The 22,913-nt window shown below is 39.2% G+C and overlaps 1 protein-coding gene across 2 annotated transcripts in view; it reads left to right on the top strand.

Annotated features, from left to right (window-relative positions):
- The window catches only part of LOC121733059, a 131,712-nt gene that overhangs the window by 59,692 nt on the left and 49,107 nt on the right, over positions 1–22,913 (top strand). The window contains exons 3-4 of one of the 2 annotated variants that reach the window (XM_042123156.1): positions 1,243–1,362; positions 9,494–9,629. In XM_042123156.1, coding sequence (XP_041979090.1) covers positions 1,243–1,362; positions 9,494–9,629 — 256 coding nt within the window. Of the gene's footprint in view, positions 1–1,242; positions 1,363–1,448; positions 1,508–9,493; positions 9,630–22,913 lie in introns of those variants that run through there. The other variant, XM_042123157.1, reaches the window with a different exon arrangement.

Here is a 22,913-nt window from a genome sequence, read left to right as displayed (position 1 = left end):
TTGGAATTATAAGGGTGGGTTTTAGGGGTGACTATTTTTTGAGTTAGAAATAACATTTGCACCCTCTAAAAGTGTCCCCTTATCTCACTATGATGCATATTATATTTTGATACACAAGATAAGTTGTTTTTGTTTTGTAGCTAATTCGTTCACTTGAACGTTCGGAACTTCAGGCACATCATTTTCACGGCTATTGTAAGTTATTCCAACCGCTGCCCAGCGATCTTAAGGATTTGCTCGATCTATATCTTATATGAGATTGATTGTACTGTAGATTCTTAAGAGCCCACCTGACTCTAAAAATCAAACATCGTCCTTCTCTCTTCACACTCACGCCCGTCTTTCATATGCCAGGTGAAAAAGGACGGCGCGGAATCATCGCCGAGTTAGTTTTACTTGAATAAAAGACGAACTATAATGATTATGAAAAAAGTGTTTTGAGCAAATTTAGGTTTTATCAATACCTTTTTAGATATTAAAAAATATTAAAGAAAAGACAGCAAACTTCGAAGATCCAAGCAAAAATGTGTCTAAAACAAGGTTTTTTGTAAAAAAGAAACTATCGAGCATTTTTTGAGTAATCGTATTTTCGTCTTGAGCATTTAATCTTTATGAACTGAAGTTACTTGTGTCACAAAATCAGTTTTCTCGACCTTACAGATTTTGAGATCTAGGTTAATGTATGTAGTAAGTTAGAGTCATATGGGCTCTTAATATAAAAAGAATACATTTATTTTTACCACCACACAATACGTCGGCTTCTAACCGGTCGTGTATGTATATTATGATAGCAAAAAAAGGATATTGGTGAACAGCCCATAGACGGCCCCAAATTGTATTAAAAAAAACCGGTCGTGTATTTCGTTAAGAATGGTGTTCTATTGTTAAGATAAATCTTGTCGTAACAAATAAGGCTGTATTCACGCCACGCAACGCTGTATATCGCTGGTCTAACTATACCTACAGTTGTGTCACACGTCAAAGGGCAATGCCTCAATTCCCTCTATCACTTTTTTCGCTGCTTTTTGCAGCCGTTTTGCAATTTGTGTCCGTGTCTTTTTTATGTTCGATATTGCTGTTTCTATTGGGTTTGCAATACAACTGATTAGAAAAACAATCCAATGATAAATTTTAAAACTCTTTTTAAGGCCTTTTCTAGTAGAAAATGACTCATCCGTAGTGTAAACTGTAAAATGACTACTTTTTAAGCTGATTATCTAAAAATTACACGATTGTCCCCAGGATGACGAGCCACTCGCTGGCCGTGGACAAGTGCTCCCACTGCACCACGCCGTCGGAGCGCGCCGCGCCGCAGGTCATCACCGTCAAGGTGGGCTGTCTCCACGTCAACCCCTCCACCATGTGAGTGTCACGCGACCGTTCCCAGGATGACGAGCCGCTCGCTGGCGGTGGACAAGTGCTCCCACTGCACCACGCCGTCGGAGCGCGCCGCGCCGCAGGTCATCACCGTCAAGGTGGGCTGTCTCCACGTCATCCCCTCCACCATGTGAGTGTCACGCGACCGTTCCCAGGATGACGAGCCGCTCGCTGGCGGTGGACAAGTGCTCCCACTGCACCACGCCGTCGGAGCGCGCCGCGCCGCAGGTCGTCACCGTCAAGGTGGGCTGTCTCCACGTTAACTGCTCCACCACGTGAGTGTCACGTGACCGCCCCCAGGGTGACGAGCCGCTCGCTGCGGCGGGCGAGTGCTCCCAATGAAGTTCACCACATCTGTAGACTGCAGCACCATGTTCTAATCTGGGCGGACATCGGTCATGTCAGACGCTGCAGGGAGGTCGGCAGCTCGTGAATCACCTCCGAAATAGAAGTGACAATTACACACGACCGGTCTGCGGAGACGGACAAATTAATCGTGGTCCGTGAATTACACACAGGGTGAGGGCTGCCACACACGACTGCGAAGTCGCATCGCATCGCAAATATCTGCTGCAAAAACCATTAAAAATTTGTTATATATAAATATTAAAAAAACCGGCCAAGTGCCGGTTCCGCAGCAACAATAAGGTTTATTTTTTATGAAATTAAAAGTTTTTTGATTTATTTTTATGTTTCAGTTGATTTAATGAAAGTTACCATTTATGACGTATAAAAAACTACTAGCTAGATCTCATTCAAACCAAATTTCGTTGGTAGTTTTTGTAGTGATGTACATCATATATTTTTTTAGACTTATAATGCCCTTACTTTAGAAGTTAGAGGGGGGGGGGGACACATTTTACCACTTTGGAAGACTTTCTCTCGCAAACTATTCAGGTTAGAAAAAAATTATATTAAAAACCTCAACATGATTTCAAAGACCTATCCATAGATACCCCTCACGCATAGGTTAGATGAAAAAAAAATTTTTACTTTCAGTTGTACCTATGGGGACCCCTAAAATTTTTAATAATTTTTCCATTTTTGTATCAAAATATTAATGCGGTTTACAGACTACATCTACTTACCAAGTTTCAATAGTATATCTCTTATAGTTTCGGAGAAAAGTGGCTGTGACATACGGACGGACACACATGATGAATCTATAAGGATTCCGTTTTTTGCCATTTGGCTACGGGACCCTAAAAAGAGAAAAAGATAAACACGCTTATAAAAAATTGCATATTTTCATAACATCATAAAGATAAAAAAATGTCTTTGCTAAACCGTAAGGCGTAAGCCGGAGCGGCGTAGCTCATAGCACTGAGCTACGACGTTTTCTACGTAGTAGCACTGAGCTACGACGTTTTCTACGTAGTAGCACTGAGCTACGACGTTTTCTACGTAGTAGCACTGAGCTACGACGTTTTCTACGTAGTAGCACTGAGCTACGACGTTTTCTACGTAGTAGCACTGAGCTACGACGTTTTCTACGTAGTAACACTGAGCTACGACGTTTTCTACGTAGTAGCACTGAGCTACGACGTTTTCTACGTAGTAGCACTGAGCTACGACGTTTTCTACGTAGTAACACTGAGCTACGACGTTTTCTACGTAGTAACTCTGAGCTACGACGTTTTCTACGTAGTAGCACTGAGCTACGACGTTTTCTACGTAGTAGCACTGAGCTGCGACGTTTTCTACGTAGTAGCACTGAGCTACGACGTTTTCTACGTAGTAGCACTGAGCTACGACGTTTTCTACGTAGTAGCACTGAGCTACGACGTTTTCTACGTAGTAGCACTGAGCTACGACGTTTTCTACGTAGTAGCACTGAGCTACGACGTTTTCTACGTAGTAGCACTGAGCTACGACGTTTTCTACGTAGTAACACTGAGCTACGACGTTTTCTACGTAGTAGCACTGAGCTACGACGTTTTCTACGTAGTAGCACTGAGCTACGACGTTTTCTACGTAGTAACACTGAGCTACGACGTTTTCTACGTAGTAACTCTGAGCTACGACGTTTTCTACGTAGTAGCACTGAGCTACGACGTTTTCTACGTAGTAGCACTGAGCTGCGACGTTTTCTACGTAGTAGCACTGAGCTACGACGTTTTCTACGTAGTAGCACTGAGCTACGACGTTTTCTACGTAGTAGCACTGAGCTACGACGTTTTCTACGTAGTAGCACTGAGCTACGACGTTTTCTACGTAGTAACACTGAGCTACGACGTTTTCTACGTAGTAACACTGAGCTACGACGTTTTCTACGTAGTAGCACTGAGCTACGACGTTTTCTACGTAGTAACACTGAGCTACGACGTTTTCTACGTAGTAACTCTGAGCTACGACGTTTTCTACGTAGTAGCACTGAGCTACGACGTTTTCTACGTAGTAGCACTGAGCTACGCCGTTTTCTACGTAGTAACACTGAGCTACGACGTTTTCTACGTAGTAGCACTGAGCTACGACGTTTTCTACGTAGTAGCACTGAGCTACGACGTTTTCTACGTAGTAGCACTGAGCTACGACGTTTTCTACGTAGTAACACTGAGCTACGACGTTTTCTACGTAGTAACACTGAGCTACGACGTTTTCTACGTAGTAGCACTGAGCTACGACGTTTTCTACTATAATAATAATAATTATTTATTAATTACTCTCAATAGTACTGTAAGTTTAAAACTTGTGAGTTTTAAGGTTACTGTACTATAAATTAAAGCAATAGAATAAAAAATGGTAAAATAAATGTTATACTTGAAAAACACGAATCTACACTCGCAAAAGCCACAATAGCACGTTTTTCTTTTTCAAAATGTTCAAAAATGAACGAAGGAATTTTGTCGGAAAATCCTCTGCGAAAACCCGGACTTTGAATTTTATCGGGAAATACATTTTCACAACCACCTACTTAGTAAAACTCTGCAGCTAACTGCCGGGAATATTGCTCAATGTTTTATATTTAAAATCAATTTTAAACGATTCAACAGTGTTATTTTCCAGAACAGAGACAATATTTCCTTTCTTTGCTTTTTAAGTTATTGAAAACTCGTTTATAGTGGTTACTTAAATACTATTTAACTAAAGATTGTAAAAACGATTGTACGAACTCTGCTTTACAATTTACATACTATAATATAATATTTACTTTTGCAAATCCTACCATGCATCCATTCATATAAATTCCAATAATTTTAATGTAAAGTGTCCCTAATGATGAATATGAATTTCTTATCAACATGTCACGTCGGGAAACATGAAATAATAATATAAGATGGCTACCTACTCGAGTCTTAAAGTCGTATAATAAGGTGCCGACATGTTTCTCTTTGCAATATACGAATAGGTACTCATAAATATTTTACATTATAAGAGAGTAAGGGCCAGGCCACAACACTGCGTTGCGGCGTCGCTTCGTATAAATCTACGACGCCGCAGAACGCATCGTATGAAATGTTTGCGTTGTGACATCGCATCGTATGTCTGTGCGATGTTGTTTTCGCGATACGACGCCACTGTTAAGAAGTCACATATAGTTTTGAATTAACTATTGTATACTTTATTATTCTTATGTATCCTAGCAACTGTTATTATTGTATTGTGAATAGACTCGAATAAATAAAACGATTGTCGTAAGCAGAAATAAGTTCCACCTTTCTTTCTAATATCTTAAAGGCCCCAACGCAGTGTTGTGGCCTGGCTCTAACAGTGAGTTGTTCGTGAAGGTACTCTACGAACGGAAGAAAATAAGTAAGCCTCTCATGCTTTCATTTCAAATATTATGTGACTTCCCGGCGCGAGTTATTCGTACATAATAAGACGTAAGAATGCACGTAGTCAATACGAATGTAGAAAACGTGACCGAGGAGGGAGCACTTCGGATGTTGTTATGCACGTTGCACACAATATTATTATGAGTGCGCTAATGCTCCGACTATTATCTCGTACGTTGTTACTAGGATGTGAGGATGTCATATTATGCGTACTCAGTATGCAGCAGTATGATGAGATTCGAATACTATTAAGATACGACCTTTTTTATAATAATATTATTTGTCACGTACCTACTTAGGTGTGTATGTCGCTAGCATGCTGTTCCTTCTTAAAGTCTTCAATCTTCCCTTTCATTTAAATCAAAATATAACAATAAATATTTTAACAAGCATTTAGGCAAATTTAATAGGGATGAGGAATAAATTTACTTAGGGACTCTGTCCGCGCAAAGAAATATTTCTGGCATATAAACATTGAAAGCCTATCGATATTATTGAACTCCCGGCTGGTATTTTTGTAATCCTTTAAAAATTTGCATACCCTTTATTACACTTTACACATACGCAGATAATGCGGGTTTCTATTGCTTATTGCTAATTCGTAAAAGAATTTAACAATCCTTTCAGTACATTCAGAAACCCTATAACCCCACAACGTCACAGACTCACAAAATTACAGTACCTATACTGTGTTTTTCTGAGTTTGTATTATAAATAAGAGTATAAAGATGTCTTTATATTATATTCGTATAGGTAGAAAGAAAATTTCCAGTTTTAAAATTTAGCCAAATATTCGTAGAATATTCCTGTAGCTCCGAAATTATTGTAACATCGACATGCATATTGCATACCACATTATATCTGTTGTATCATGTATGCGCCTGTAATTGAAAGATATTGTCTCCGGCCCACAGACTGTATCGTAAATTGTGACACATGGGAGTGTGGTGTCCCCGCCCCCCGCTCCCCGCCCCCACGCGTCTGTAGCGACGCTAGTACTATTAATTATTCCGTGATAACGTTAGGCGGATATATATTATTACTAGCTGTCACCCGCGACTTCGTCCGCGTCAACAAAATGTGAAAAGTTGATAACAAAGACAGAAAATTTTCTACTCTATTACAAAGGCACCAGCAGCCTGTCTGTATGTCCATCTCTAGGAGCTGTATCTCTAGAACCGCGCTAGCTAGACAGTTGGCATTCATAAACTACGTTTTTCTATTGCCACTAAAACTTCATTAAAAACAAAGTAACGTAAATATTTGAAGGAAGCTTCCATACAATCAATGCCTTTGTTCACGGAAGTAGACGCGGACATGCCGAATGAATATCTATAAGGATTCAATAGTTCTAAACAGCACCTTCGGTATATTCAGTGAAAATTCTTATTTTTTGGTAGTGTATGGCTGTATGCTTGAAATCCTTCTCAAAAAATTAAAATCATGATATGTTTCCGTATGAATTTCAAGGGGTTCCCTCGATTACTCATGGATTACATCATCAGATCACCACTTTTATGAACATGGTATCTAATTTGGACCATTTCTTACGCAACAACAAAAGAGTTTCGAAAATCCGTCCACAAACGTCGGAGTAACATACATAGGTAAAACATAAAAAAGTAAAAAAAAAATCCTCCTCCTTTTTGGAAGTCGGTTAAAAAGTACTCCAAGTTACTCTTTATTACATCAGCTATCTTCCAATAAAAGTCCCGTCAAAATCGGTCCAGCCATTTCGAAGATTAGCCGGAACAAACAGACAGACATACAGACAGACAAAAATTCTAAAAATTGTTATTTTGGTGTCATATTATTCATATGCACGTAGTAAAAAACGGTTATTTCAATATTACAAACAGACACTCCAATTTTATTTATATGTATAGATAAGATATAATCAGCAATAAATGCTAACTATTATCATCGCCACAGTTGATTGCAGCCGAAGGATGTTTTTAAGAGGAGTGTTGTGTAGTTGAACACTCCAGTTTGAGGTGGAGCTGAAACAGCTGATAGCGACAGCATCAGATAAAATCTGATGCTGTCGCTATCACTAAAATTGCCGCTGTCACTAAAATTGTCACTACTACTGTACAGTAAAAGTGTAGTGACACTTTTAAATTTCTATTTTAAGAAGCGAGTGTCACGTCACGTGTCAAAAATCTGCATACCTCGATTACGCATATTTTTTCCATTAGAAATAATCATCTCTTCTTCGGCAGTCGGGTAAACGTATCGGCAGTAAATATGTCGGCATCGGCAGGGTTAATTCGATTCTTTATAGAACTCGATGTGGATAGATCGGCACAGCGTGTGGGTAACATCGTAACATCGGGGAGTGTATGCCGAGCACACCCCGGTGCCGCGCTGCAGCCCGGATCCAAAACTAACAAATCTCGTTTAAAACGGAGCATTTCCAACAAGATAAACGACGGTGTTTGTTTAGCTCTGAAATATGTGCGCTACGCAAATACGCGCTGTTAACTGTTTTACTTAAAATACCATCTGTAAATTTTACTCCATACCTTTATATTTTAGTTTTAATTTAGTTAGAGTAAACCGTCTACGATTTAGTGATCACCTCGCTCACCAATCGCCAGTGATAACGAATGGCTCCTGAGAATCATGTCATCATGTCATGTCATATGTCATGTTTTTCCTCAGACCACAATAATTATTGGGCGTCTTTCATACAATTTCAAGTAAGTATTAATAATTACATATTATTATTCTTCTGGTATAAAACGAGTCACCCTTTACTTCGTTTCGGGGGCATCTTTACTATCTATGTGAATTCAAATTTGATAATTTTCTAACATTATTATCATTTCTCTATACCTCTATAATACTTACAGTACTTACCTTATTATAATAAGCTTATGACGTATATCGTCGTTATTGAGTCATTAAGTAATTCATCACTAGGAAAGGACACGAATTATCGTAAATTCACTATCGGATCATATTGGATCCGATTCGCTGTTTGTTCTGAACATGGTTTATGATCGCGAGCCACTCGTCTGTGGTTACAGAGCCGGCCGATTTGTTGCAGACTTGCAGTGAGCCAGCGCTGGCATCGGTATTTAGTACGGGTTGTGTGGAGCCCACAGTTATTCTGTGCGGCTACAAATCAATCCCTCCACTGGGACTTTGCGTATTAAAATAATTTTGAATTCCAAATATCTCTGTTGCCGTTGTATAAATAATTAGGTGATGGCCGCAACTCCGTTGCGCCAAAATTCGTTTATCGCGCGGGAACCGGTATTATTGCGGGATAAAAAGTATTTTTCGGGACTCAAAGTATATCATACCAAACAGCAAAATCGGTTTAGCGGTTTGGAAGTGAAGAGGTAGCAGACAGACAGACACACTTTCGCATTTATAATATTAGTATGGATTTTAATGTTCTTAAATCAGTAAAAAAGTTGTAAGTCGCGTGAGGAGTGAGGACACGCAAACTGATCGCATAAGACTTCGGAGAGGAAGTAACTTTCTCCTGTCCTTCCACCATGCGGCAAACATGTGCGCCTGCTTTTGCTGTTTCGCTTCAGGTTCCGCCCCTGTCGGCGTGCGACATGATTCTTTTAGTGGTGTGTGTAGCAGTGCGTGGTAAAAACAAAGTTGGATCGTAAAGTGTCTAAATCTGAATTCAAAATGATTTTAGATAACAAAATAACATAATTCAAGTCATTTAAAACTTTGTCGAGCTCTTAGGATTAGGAGTGTAAATTCAAACATTAAAATTTTGTTGTGTTGGAATCTTCAGTCGGCGTCTCGTGCCAAGTAAATTAATTAAGGAGGCTCTCTTTTAGCCTCCTCCCGGGGTATTTAAATATGAATAATCCAATCTTACTAAAATTTTTCTTATTTTTTTTTGCTTAGACGTAAGATACGAGTACGTGCTTCGTGTCCTGTTGGATGGAATACAGTTAACCGGTAGGTCCATGATGTACCACGTCAACGTAGAACCACGAGTCCAGCCAGGGAATTTCATATTGACACTACTGTTTTATCCGGGGTCCTATTTTATCCGAGCGCGATTTTTCTGCTGCCAGCGCGGCGTTTATATTTGCTATTGTTGTTTTTTTTTCTAAACTATTAATCGTGTTTGAGAATTTCATAAAACTAGGATTTCAGAAACGTGTTTATATTTTAAACGTCTTGTATATTAGGTACAGCATACACGACAAACAATGTATGACTCCTTAGAAACTACTCAAAAAACCGTATTTCGGTCACAGTCATATTATAACGCCATCGATCTGAACCCTAGAGATTCCTAATTTAAATGTTTGTTCATACAATCCATAATATTCTTCATTGAAATAATTGTCCCCCAGACGCGGGCGACGCGTGTTCCTGCTGCAGATGGTGGCGCTGTGCTTCGTGCCGCACGCCGCGCTCATCGTCCAGAACTGCTCCATCATGGCCCAGCTCTCCCAGACCTTCGACGCCTCGCTCTACCTCAGCGACGAGGTGAGTACACTGCTGTAATAGATACGGTCAACTGCACTCAGAGACGAATACTAATCACTTAATTGTAATTATGTAAATAAAGATTTTGACGTAAGCTATATACTCATTACTCACGTAGCAATACATTATATTCTGTCAAACTCTTCATTGAATTAAAATTTAATTATCATTAAATGTCTCTGAAATCTGAATGTTGGATCCCTGTATAGTGTATAATCCCCATATTGTAAGACCTTTATATACCACATTTTATGCAATAAATCATTCTATTCTGAATGCGGCCGTGAAACGTGTCTCGTAGTCTCTTCTCTTAGTCGTCGTAGAATTTTTTGGTCAAACGCGTTGACCAAAACGTGAGGTCTCGCGGTTTGGGCCTTTAGTCAAAATAAATTCGACACGTTATAACACTCCGCGTGAGCCTCTTAAACCTGGCTAAATATATATCTATTCAACTGAATATACTCTGTGTAGGCCTCGTTACATTGTATTCGATACATTTAATTTATATCGTTCACTGTCTACGACAGAGTTAGGGCTAGTTTACACTGCTACGATTTGTCGCGGTGCGTTTCGTCGTCGAAACGGAATAACGAGTGGTACGCCACATAACTTCGTGAATGGCTGGATATAAAAAGCTCTATAATATGATATTGTCTTCACCGGTGAAATATTTCCACGTAGCCGCGTGTGCCATGGGTTTCGATAGCCGATGTAGAGCTCTTTGAGTACAGCGATAAGCGCAATCGAGCACCGAAGTACGTAGCGTTGTTCTTCAGTTTCTGTTTTAGCTAAAAATGTAAAGTGTAGTTAATTTTTTATTTTTAAGGGATTAAAGACAAAAGTGAAAAATTATTAAAATTTGTCGAGTGGTTTTGCGTGACCCAGAAAAATATACAAATGTAGAAAATTTTCCTCTTTACAATATTGCATGATATAATATTATAATCATTCCACAGTAATCGTAATTTGCTCTCACATTTTGTGGTCGTACAATGATGTAGTACTGGAGCATGTGACGTCGCGCGTATGGTCTCGGTGCGGGAGCACCTCTACCCGTATTACGCGCTCGGTTTCCCTGAAATTGAATTACTAGGGTTAGCACACACTGACGCATCCCGGACCGCTGCGATCACTGGGGTGACCGCTCCGCGCGGGGTCCCGGACGGTCCCGCTAGCGACGCGACGCGACGCGACGCCGACGAGTCGGAACGAGACGATCGCTCCGGCGAGATGGATGGCTTTCCAGCAAAAACTTGTCGAGCTAAGGACTACTAGTTTAGCAAAAAATAGTACGGTAGCTCCGAGAAAATAAGTTTTTACGTATGTACGTCGTACGTGTTATGAAAGCTCTCCTATAGCGTGTTAGTTATTTTTGTTATGAACTAGTATACTGCTCGTCAGGTAACCAGTAACCTGTCAGAAAGATCGTCGTGGACCGTGGTATAATAAGGGTAATGTACTGTGTTGTATACGAAATACCCTATCTTCGTAGCGCTCGCATATTCGTATTAAAATATCTATATATCCATTCGAGTGTGAAAGTGTGCATGTCTGTCAGTCCATTTGCTTCTACATATTTCGTGCTTGATCCGCTTCACCGGTTTGGACGAAATTCGGTGTGGAGATATAATTAATCATTAATGTCCAGCAGGCGTCAGCATGGCCACCACAGAAAGGTTTATTCTTTCGGTTAAGTAGACGAACTGATGGATCAACAAAGGAAATCTGTCAGATCGTCCGCAACAACTGTCAGCGTTTCTATTCTTTCGCATTTCTCCTGGGTACATGCTAAGCATGTAGGGGCACTTTTGACGCAAACCGTTCCGCGTTCGGACGCGCATTGAATAACAAAATTGAATTCTAGTTTGCAATAAATTGCTGTTATTTATTGCAAACGGGAATTGGGGTACTAAACTACAATTCGGAAAGTTATAATTAATTCAGTACTCGGTAGTACACGACTGTTAATCTCCTCGTTAGAGTTTGTCCTGCGCACTGAGCCCAGTTGGTCTAATGTAATTGACATTATTGTCTAACTGGCCGCTTCCCTCTTCGTGTAACTCGATTACGGCTCCATTACGTTACCTCAATATATCACGTTTATTTGATAAATTTCGAACTATTCGACTCGGGAAGTGTACGTCGATTCCGCTATTTTCAGCCAATCAAAACCTTCCCTGGACTTCCACGAATATTTCGAGGCCTAAATTAGTATAATCGGTTCAGCCGTTCACGAGTTTTAGCGAGACTAACTAAATTGAGAATTTATTTTTATTTGTACAAGTAGACTAGCTGTCCCGGTGAACTTCGTGTCACTTTAAAACCTTCCCTGCTTTTACGAATGTTTTACGACTAAAATCAGCCCAATCCGTTCAGCCGTTTTCGAGTTTTAGCGCGACCAACACATTTGAAAATCCATTTTTATATATTAGATACTTCATACTATAAAACTCATGGAGCTAATATAGAGATAAAACTTCGATTTGGTTTAAATCCAAAAGCCTGCTCCGTTTTTATGGTTCCGTACTCAAAAAATGGGACCATATTAGTGATATGGTCCCATTTTTACGACGGGACGGACATACGGAACGGCTTCGTTGTCTGTCTGTCTGTCCGTCTGTCTATCCGTCTGTCTGTCCATCTGTCTATCCGTCTGTCTGTCTCCAGGCTGTATCTCGAGAACCGCTGTAGCTAGACTTCTGAAATTTTCACATTCATTGGGTAAGTGTATTTCTATCGCCGCTATCACAACAAATATTAAGAAGTGGTCAAGTGCAAGTCGGACTCGCACACGAAGGGTTCCGTACCGTTAAAGAGCGAAAGTAGGCAAAAATTGTGTTTTTGTATGATTTATTTAATTTTAATTTTTATATTTATTATTATCTAATAACAAATATAATTAAAGATTTTGTTTTGTGAATAATTCAAGTACCAACCTGTTGCCATTTTTTATTAGACGCAAAAAATTCCAAAAAATCACGTTTGTTGTAGCCCCCTTAAATTTTATTTTGGTTTTAGTATTTGAGGTTAAAGCGGCAACAGATATACATTTATTAAATATTAAAGGGGGGCTCCCATACAACAAACGTTATTTTGTGATCTTTTTTGCTCGATATCAATAATCACATTAGGTTGGCACTTGAAATTAAATAATATTATCGACATGTGTGTCTACTTTAATATTATTATTTAAACTTAAATAAAGTAAAAATTTAGGGGGGTCCCATACAAAAATCACAATTTTGGCCTACTTTTGCTTTTAAATACCGGTGCGGAACCCTTCGTGCGCTAGTCCGATGGCCGACGCTTTGAAACCGTTGGGTAATACCGTAGTACCGAAACCGTACATAATATTATGTTACATTCAATTGTCTAATTTTAGTTGAGTTAGAAGCGACCTTCGAGGCTAACTCGTATTTGATATACTAGTTAGTTTAAAAGGTCGCTTCTATACAGAATAAATATTTTCATTCTAACGACTTTATTTACTGAATTATTCGCTAGTCTCAACTCTCAAACGATAGTTGAGCAAGGCCACAATACGAGTACAAGGCATCGTAAGCGTCATGTTAATTTTCGATTAGTATCAAATTCCAAACATTTTTATATCTCACGATATAATCGACTTCAATTTAAATACATGAATAGATATACCTTAGAAAGGCTATTCTATTCTACTAATTTAGTATTTAGTGTGCACTAAACCAAAATCAATTTTGACCTATTTATCGTCCCCGAGCTGAGGTTACACCTGGGGGCTGGGAACACAACTCGAGACAGATTTATAGCACGTGGCCGCGACAGTGCTGCAGCGTCTGCAGGAGACTGGCGCAGGTACACTGCAGCCTTCTTACCCGACTGCCAATACGAGTATCGTTAGTCACACGCACTCGCAGTTTTTATCAGAATTAAAAAGTTAAAAAAATAAAATGAAATGACTGATGTATTGAAAACTGGCCAAATCATCTAACTTACTTTAAGATCTCAGATAATTTGAATCACAGTAACTGTTATAGTTATTCAATAAAGTAAGGAAATAGAGTTTAATGCTTGTTCGTAATGTTATTTTCTTCCTATAAGTACATACTAGCTATTCGATAAAACACGACTAAAATGACATTTTCTAAAAATGATTCCTAGCAGCTAGATCGATTTATCGCCCCCCAAACCCCCTATATACTAAATTTCATGAAAATCGTTGGAGCCGATTCCGAGATTCTAATTATATATATATATATATATATATATATATATATATATATATATATATATATATATATATATATATATATATATACAAGAATTGCTCGTTTAAAGATATAAGTTTTTGTTTAATTTTGTATACAACTTGACACATATAGATCTCAATTCTTTTTGCAGCTAAGCCCACATCCGAGCATAATTTTTATATTGAACTTGACTCTCCTTTTTTTCATTTAATATTTTTGTTATATATATATATATATATATATATATACAAGAATTGCTCGTTTAAAGATATAAGTTTTTGTTTAATTTTGTATACAACTTGACACATATAGATCTCAATTCTTTTTGCAGCTAAGCCCACATCCGAGCATAATTTTTATATTGAACTTGACTCTCCTTTTTTTCATTTAATATTTTTGTTAGGATTAATTATACACTACAGACAGTCGATAGCCGTAGCGAACGGAGTTGAAAAATAGTTACTTAGCTAACAATATTTACTTACACTTTATAATTATCATTATTAATTCATCGAATTGGTTTATCGGCGTATCGTGTTACCTTCGAGACCTCAAAGGTTCCTTATTAATTAATTGAGCTTCTCAATAATTGTTCCCATATGAATATAAATTACGATAATCAACAACGTAGTCCTCCCTGGAGTACCGTTGGTCGGGGATGATCGAATACGCATAATATTTGCATAATGTCATATTGCACTTGCGTATAATGTACACAGATATATCGGCATCGCATTACAATTTTAATGAATAACAAATGAGATATTGAATTAATGAAATTGAGGCAATAATGGAATGACTATTTTGGAACTTATTATTTTTGCAAAATCAAAAATGCAGCACCGCGCTTCGTTCGATCTAGTCATCTCGATCATTTAGTTTGACTTGCATGACAGTATAATATTTCATGTGATGTCGCGTCGCACCGCGTCCGGTGGTCCGAGATCGCTAAATAGTGGACGTTCGAAGAAAATTTGGATTTTGCTTATGACAAGATTTTTGAGTAGAAATGATTCATTGATTTAAAACACGATAATACATAACATTTTATATTATTAATGTAAGATGTATCATGTTTTTCTTAGATAAGTACGTAAAAACGTATCCAAGGATCAAGGATATAAACGGGGAGTAAATCGCATTTGGAAAATAGCTGAGCTAAGAAGCAACGCCCGCGCCAGCTGCCACAGCGTCTTATTAGTCAGATACTGCTGGCTTTATCTGCAGGAAGCTGCGGTTTTTGGGCACTGCCACCGCCACAACACCAGCGAGAAACCACCGCATCCACCACATTAGGTTAAAACTAATATATATATATATATATATATATATATATATATATATATATAGACTCTTAGACACACTACAATATATCTGTAGAACTCTGGCTGGTTATGTTTAAAAATCTATATTTGACTTTGTAAGATATTTTGATGTTGTCAGAAAAATTGTGAATTATTACGAGAATATATCGGTTTGCATCAAGACGTGGGTTTTATCTTTAGTTTTTTATACATTTAGTTTCCAGTTAAACAATATCTATCGTAGCTAGTTTAGGTCAGTTAACCCCCTATTGGGGAAACTGTTAGTTTAGGAGTTTTAATTGACATTTTACTATTTGACAATTATTTTAATTGATATTTTAATTTATTTTATTAACATTTACCCTTTAATTTTAATTGAATGTTATTTTACAACTGTATATTTATTGCGTTTAATTTTAATTTATAATTTGACATTTCTTTTAATTAATTCAAATTGCCTTGACCAAATGCTCCCGGTTAAAATGATACGCACTCCCCAAAACCGAGCCAGCGACACCTTTATAATATCACCAACGAATAGGAACGAGGCCGAGGTGGGCGCAGCCCAGTCGCAGCCGATAAGACCCTCCGCTGCGCAGAATAGCAATGACGAATTGGAAGCTATAGCTATAAGCAATGTAACACCTCCTAAAAAAGGAAAACAAAACCTGGAACCATCAGCACCTAAAAAAACAAGTAAAAAGGTTAAAATTGTAGAAAAAACTTTGAGCCCCATTGCCACGAACAAACCTTGAACAAGAGAAGGTAGAACCTGTCTAGAGCGAGCAAAATGTTGTATAAACAGCTCCAAAACCTTTAAGATAGAACTTAAAGAAGGAGCCTTCGCCGCTATAGACAGGCTCTATCAAATAATAAAAGAACTAGAGGTTGAACTCGCCAGTGTTAGAGCCGGGAGTAATGGAGGGCCGGGGAAGGACCCTATACATCCCCCCCGGCCATCCGATGCAATCTCGAACACTGAAGAAAACGCGCTGATGAGGAACCTAGAAGAAAACAACAGACTAATTAGGGAAAACATGGAAAAGATGGAAGCAATAAAGGAAAGTATGAAGGAAAACGAGGAACAAAATGGAGAAGTTGAGCTCGTTACTGGAGAGCAAAATGACTGTTGCCAAACCGGCGAGTTATGCGAGCCTTCGAGAGGAATCGTAGAGAAACCTACCGAAGCAAAGGCGTTGCATTCAGTCATAGTGTCCTCCAGGGATGGGCAAGAGACCGGAGAGGAGGTCTTGAAAAAATTAGAAAGGCAGTAGATGCCAAGGACGGTTGGGTAAAGGTAGAGAAGGTTAGAAAAGTTAAAAATAGGTCCTTGATTAACTACTACTCCTTTTACTTGATAAATAAAACGATTGACTTGATAAACCGTTACTTGATTTATTGATATACTTGATGATCAAATGACCCGGGTGTGCGAGCACGCGCGATCGCCTTGATTGATCGATGCGAACTGATTTTAATAAAATAATTAACTAATTACGCGAGCGCGTCCTAAACGCTGACTCCATAAAACCCTAAACTGCTTGATGTACGATATGGATCGTACATGCTCCCACACCGAAAAGTAGAGAAGTTAGTAGTGATGAGATGATACAAAGTGATTCCATTTTGTCCTTAACCTACACTTGTAAGTAAGTAAAGTACAAATAAAAATTCAAGATTTACAAAGAATTAAACTTAACTCTATCGTCACCGATTACGTATACAGAACGAAAGGTCGGTGACGTGCCTTTGTTTTGCTTAGGTACGTTAGAACACGACACCCGTTTAAAGTCTTGCACTTGTTTGCACGGATCACTATAACCTGGGTTAATATAGCCTATAGGATGCGAAACCTTTTTAACACACTTGTCACTCTCACTGCACACACACTGATTGTCAATCACCGCTGTGGAGGAGGAGGGCGGCTGCCGCCTCGCCACCTCCGGGGTGGGCGGCGCCGCCCGCCCTGCGCGCTGCTCCACCGCCGCCCGCGCCGACCGCCGGCGCCGGAACCTGCGCGCTCCCCAGACACCTGCTCCAACAGCAGCCACGATAACGATGACGTACGTCGCCGTATAGTGATGAATTTCGTGGCTGCTGACGCTGTCGTACAGCGGCACGGTCTGCTTTATCTCCTCTATCTGCTTCTGCAGATGTGTCAGCTGCCTTGAATGTTCGCTGACGTCCTCGTCCCCTGCGCTAATAGTGCCGTTGCTCGGTAGCGATATGTTGAAAAGATAGTTGATCGGCGACAGCTTTGGGGCAGTAACATCTGCATTGATGTGCAGATCACTCACCTCCTGTTTGTGAGTGTACACGGTAAAGTCCTTGAACTTCAGAAGACAACCTTGATTTGTCGTCAATAAGCCAGCTTGAAACAGCTGTAGCGATGAAACTTGATCGTCACAGAGTACTTTAACATTCTGCTGTTGACAATAAAAGTAAAAGTACGTGTTGAGTTGATGTAGCTCATGGCACTGTGATCGGCATGGCTCGTGATAGATCCTGCATCTCCCGGAGGCTGCATCCTTTTCGCAAAGGCTCTCGTCATCCTTCAGGGAGTACACTGGTGACCTGCTCCTACATAATAGAGTGCCTGACTCCTGCTGCAGACACGTTTTTAGGTCACTTTCAGTAATAGGCCACAGAGCGTCCTTTTGAAGGTTAATCGCTAGGTAACTTGATACGGGTTTAATATTAATCATGATGCTATTATTTACTAAACGTGGTACGGCAATGATTTTATGAATTTCAAAACTGTCACGGTGAACTAGAGGTATTTTTGTTTCAAACAGTAAGTAATTTGTCGACATTCTAGCTTTAATTTTTAATAGATGATAGATATTAGGTAAGCTTATATTCTCAAAAGGTACACATAAGTCTTTAGATATTTTTCCTGATATAGTATTTATTTCTTGTCGAAGCTGGTCTGGTGTCAATAGGTGTAAGCTGAGCTGTCCGTTGTATATATTAGTCATAGTGTCTAATAGGGTATTCTGCATTTCTTTTAAATGATTAAGTAAATTGCTGGCGACTATTGCGGAAAGTATAAAATCATTATTTTCTAAGTTTTCCTTCTTAGCGGCGTTCAACTGTTGTTCCACCTGATTTAAACGTAGATTGATAATCTTGTGCTGCTTGTTCATGATATCCTCTGTACGTTTCAACAGATTAAATTCGGCTTCAACGACGGAGGTCTGATTCTTCCAGAGAACGGCGAGATGATCTTGATTTCTCTTGATAGGTTTAGTAACGTGATATACTTGCTTTACATCATCGTCCGGATTCTTGATATTTTCATCTGACTGTTCTTGATTAACAGGCAATATGGACAGTTTCACTATGGGGCGTTTCATGATGCCGCTTTTTGTTTTTAGCGTAACAACCCTCACAAAACCGTCGCTTCCGGGATGTAGCTCCAGGACGCGGCCCAGTGGCCACCTTCCGGCCGGCAAATTGCTATCTTGTATGAGCACTATGTCGTTGACCTTGATGTTCTCTTGCGGTAGTCTCCACTTGCTGCGGACTGATAGCTGCGTTAGATATTCTTGTCGCCATTTCTTCCAGATATCCTCGAATAATTTTTGTGTATGATGCCAACGAGTACGTAAATCTGTTTCGGTGTCGAAAAATGCGAGATGAGGACCGCTAGTTAAAAAATGTGATGGTGTTAGGCAATTTAAGTCGTCGGGGTCTTCGGTCATAGCACATAAAGGTCTCTGATTGATGCAGGCTTCGAGCTGAGAGAGCAATGTAGAGTACTCCTCAAAGGTGAGACGTTGTTCGCCTATCACCCGCTTCATGTGATATTTTAGACTTTTGACCGAAGCTTCCCACAGTCCACCTGCTGACGGCCAAGAGGGGGCATTGAAATGCCACTTGATACCCATGCGCGTCACTTCGTCGATGAATTCTGTGTTTTCGAATGTACATAAAATTTGCTGATATTCTTCCTGCAGAACCTTGTTTGCTCCGATGAAAGTTGTACCTTGATCGCTATACATATTTTTCGGCACTCCTCGCCTGGCTGACATTCGACGCAAAGCTGCTAAAAATGCTGACGTCGTCAAATCCGAAACCAGCTCCAAATGTATGGCTTTTGTTACCATACAGACGAACACAGCAACGTAGCCCTTTGTTGTTAGAATACCTCGGCCCTTGTTGGCCTTAACGAACACATAACCTGTGTAATCTAACCCTGTATCGTAGAATCTCCGCGACGGATTCACCCTCGATCTTGGTAAATCTCCCATGATTTGATAGTGCTGGCTGGGACTGTGCTTTCTGCACTTAACACATTGATAAATGCGCTTCTTTGTAGCCTTGAGTCCCCCTACCAACCAGTACTTTTGTCGAATGATCCCCGAAGTGAGTTTAGCGCCACCGTGGAAGGTAAGTTCATGACACTGATCTATTATTAACTCAGACAAGCGACTACCTTTTGGGATGATAATAGGATGTTTCATGTCTAAGTTAATGTTTGCATGTTTTAAACGACCTCCAACTCTTAAAACTTGATCCTGATCTAATATAGGGTTGAGCATGCAAATCTTGCTTTTTGATGCTACGCTTTTTCCTTTCTTTAATGCTTCTATTTCTTCGCTAAAATATTCTTGCTGACACTGCTTAATAATTTTTATATTTGCTTGCTTTATTTCACTTATTGTTAAGTATTTATTTACAACTTGTTTCTTGCTTATAAATCTATATACCCATGCTAAATTTCTCGCAATCTTGCTTAGCGAGCTATATTTCTGCAGTAATATTTTTATGATATTTTCTTGTTGATTTTGAGTTACCGATGCAACTACCTTTTTAGTTTTTCTCACTTCTTGATCCGTGATAAATGTTTTTTGAATATGTGATAAATTTTCAGTTTTCAGCCAAGTCGGCCCTTTAAACCAAAGTTCATGATCTTTTAACTGGGATGCTGACAAACCGCGACTAGCGCTATCAGCTGGGTTTTCCTCTGACTTGACGTAATTCCAGCTGCTGGGCGGCACCACGTCGACAATCTGCTTAACTCTATTGGCCACGAATGGCTTCCAGCGTTCCGGTACACCATTGATCCATCCTAATACTACCATAGAATCGACCCAGCAGTAAGTATTAATTTGATATGTTTCCAGGCAACTCTTGATTTTTGATAATAGTTTAATAAGTAATAGAGCACCGCATAACTCTAGTTTAGGTAAAGTAAGTTTATTATTTACAGGTACCAGTCTTGATTTTCCTGCTATCATGGTTACCGACGTCTGGCCGTGTGTGTTTACCTTGCAATAAACAACACAGGCGTAACATTTTGTTGATGCATCGGAAAAGCCGTGAAGTTCGATGACATTATTTTCTGTTATACCTAACCATCTCGGCATGTAAAAATTACTTATATTTTCTAAATCTATTTTCATGCTTTCCCATTCCTTAATAATATTTTCCGGTAAGGGATCATCCCATTTTAACTGCAACTGCCACACTTGTTGAAATAATAGTTTTATTTTAGTTGAAATCGGAGAAAGCCAACCTAATGGATCGAATAATTTTGATATATTCGAAAGTAAAATACGTTTTGTGGGAATTTTGGTCTTAAAGTCTAATTTTGATGTGAATGTAAATTGATCTTGCTGTGGATTCCAACTAAGGCCCAATGTTTTGGATGACTCAGTATTTTTAAAATCATAATTTAATTGATCATTATTGCTGTTATTACTTGTAGGAATTATATCTTGATTATTTGCCTTCCATTTACGTAGATTAAATCCTCCGGACTTTAAAATCGCTACTATATCTTGTATCAAACGCTTTGCCGATTCGACAGAATGACTTCCGTATACGAGATCGTCCATGTAAAAAGCTGACTCAATCACCTTTGGAGCAGAACTGTCTTGATAATTCTGTCTCTCGTCTTGAGCTAAACGTCGGAGAGTCATCATCGCCAAAAACGGCGCGGCCTTGGTGCCGTACGTCACTGTCGTCAGCTGAAAAATGCTTAACTCGTCAAAAAATGAATCTCGCCAAATAATTTTTTGATATGTTTGGTCATCCGGATGTAACCATACTACTCTAAACATTTTCTTCACATCAGATGTAAAACCGAATCTGAATTGTCTCCACTTGATAAGAAGACTCTGCAGATCTTGTTGTAAATTTGGACCTCTTTCCATTAAATCATTCAGGCTCAAACCAGTCGAAGAAGGCGAAGAAGCATTAAAAACAACTCTTAATTTAGTTGTTGTTGATTCATTTCGAATAACACAATGATGCGGTAAGTAGTAATCTGATGACTCGGAGTTATTCGAGTGTATCATGTGTCCTAATTGTTTGTATTCATTGATAAATAATTTATATTCTTGTGCTATATTTAGATTTTTATTAAATTTACGTTCTAACTGTTTAAACTGTGCAATAGCTTTTGATTTTGACTGGCCTAATTTATTTTCTATTTCTTGTTTAAGGGGGAGGCGCACTTGATACTTGCCATCCGCCAGACGAATAGTTGTCTTGTTGTAAAAATCTACGACCTGTTGGTCAGCTAGGGACATCGAAGATGAATCGGATATATCTTCCGATTGCCAAAATTGACTGATGTCGTTGATATCGTGCACAATTATATTACACTTAAAGCTTCTTTTTACGTAACCGCTCAAAATCCAACCTAAGCGCGTTTTTTGCGCCAAAGGTAGAGTCGGTCCGGCCTTGTAAATTCCATCCAACAATAAATTGCTAAAAACATCCACTCCAAGGAGAAGGTCTACTGGTCTTCTCACATTGAAGAAAGGATCAGCTAAAGGCAAATTTTCTAATGCGGGCCATTCTGGTTTAGGGAAGCTGTAGGAGGGCAGATTCTTGATTAAAGTATTCATGATATAAGCATCCGTTTCGAATGAGAAGTCTTCTTGATTAGACCTACACTTGATTTTAATAATTCCCTTGCAGTTGCTCTCCTTTTCGCCTATTCCAGTTATGGTTCCCTGGCAATGTTTGCGCGGTAAACCTAAAATATGAGCTACTCTCTCTGATATGAGCGTAGTCTCCGATCCTTGATCTAACAATGCCCTGATATTATGATAGGTGCCATCCCGAGCCTGAACCCGCACCATGGCTGTTGCCAACAGAATTTCGGGGTCCTTGCCCTCCACGGACACATGAGTGTTACCAACCTCTGGTTTCGAAATTTTCGACTCTGCATTTTTCGGCGTGAATGAACTGTTACAAAATGCATCGTGCAAAATTGAATTATGGTTGCCGTTGCATTCTCGACAACGTGATTCGGAATAACAACCTTTACCTTCATGATCGTAGAGACAATTTTTGCATAAATTCTTGTCAATAATTAATTTTCGCTTCAAATGATTAGGTAGTTCTAGAAATTTTGCGCAATAATATAAGCCATGTCCGCGGTTTGAACAATAATAACAAGCTGTTTTTACCGGATATGCAGGTTTATTGACTCGGTTACTTGATACTTTCGATTGCGAAAAATATGTTGGTTTCTTGTAATTAAAACGATTGTCTGAATTATTAGAGTTATGATTAAAATTATATGTATATTTTGCACTAGGCTTCGCCGTCGGATTTTCTTGTTTTTTCCGTGAAGTCTCTAGCGCTGTAAATTTTGTTTCAAGAAAATCTAGAAATTCCTTTAGACTAGGTAATTCCCTCGGTTGCTTTAATGATGCTACGTACTCGTTGTATGTGTCGGCGTCAAGTTTTTGGCTCAAAATATGTACAAGTAGAGGATCCCACGTACTTAT

Source organism: Aricia agestis, chromosome 13 (assembly GCF_905147365.1).
Source record: "Aricia agestis chromosome 13, ilAriAges1.1, whole genome shotgun sequence".
Taxonomy (NCBI): domain Eukaryota; kingdom Metazoa; phylum Arthropoda; class Insecta; order Lepidoptera; family Lycaenidae; genus Aricia; species Aricia agestis.
The sequence above is the reverse complement of the archived record's forward strand: the minus strand, read 5'-3'. Positions and strand labels throughout refer to the sequence as shown.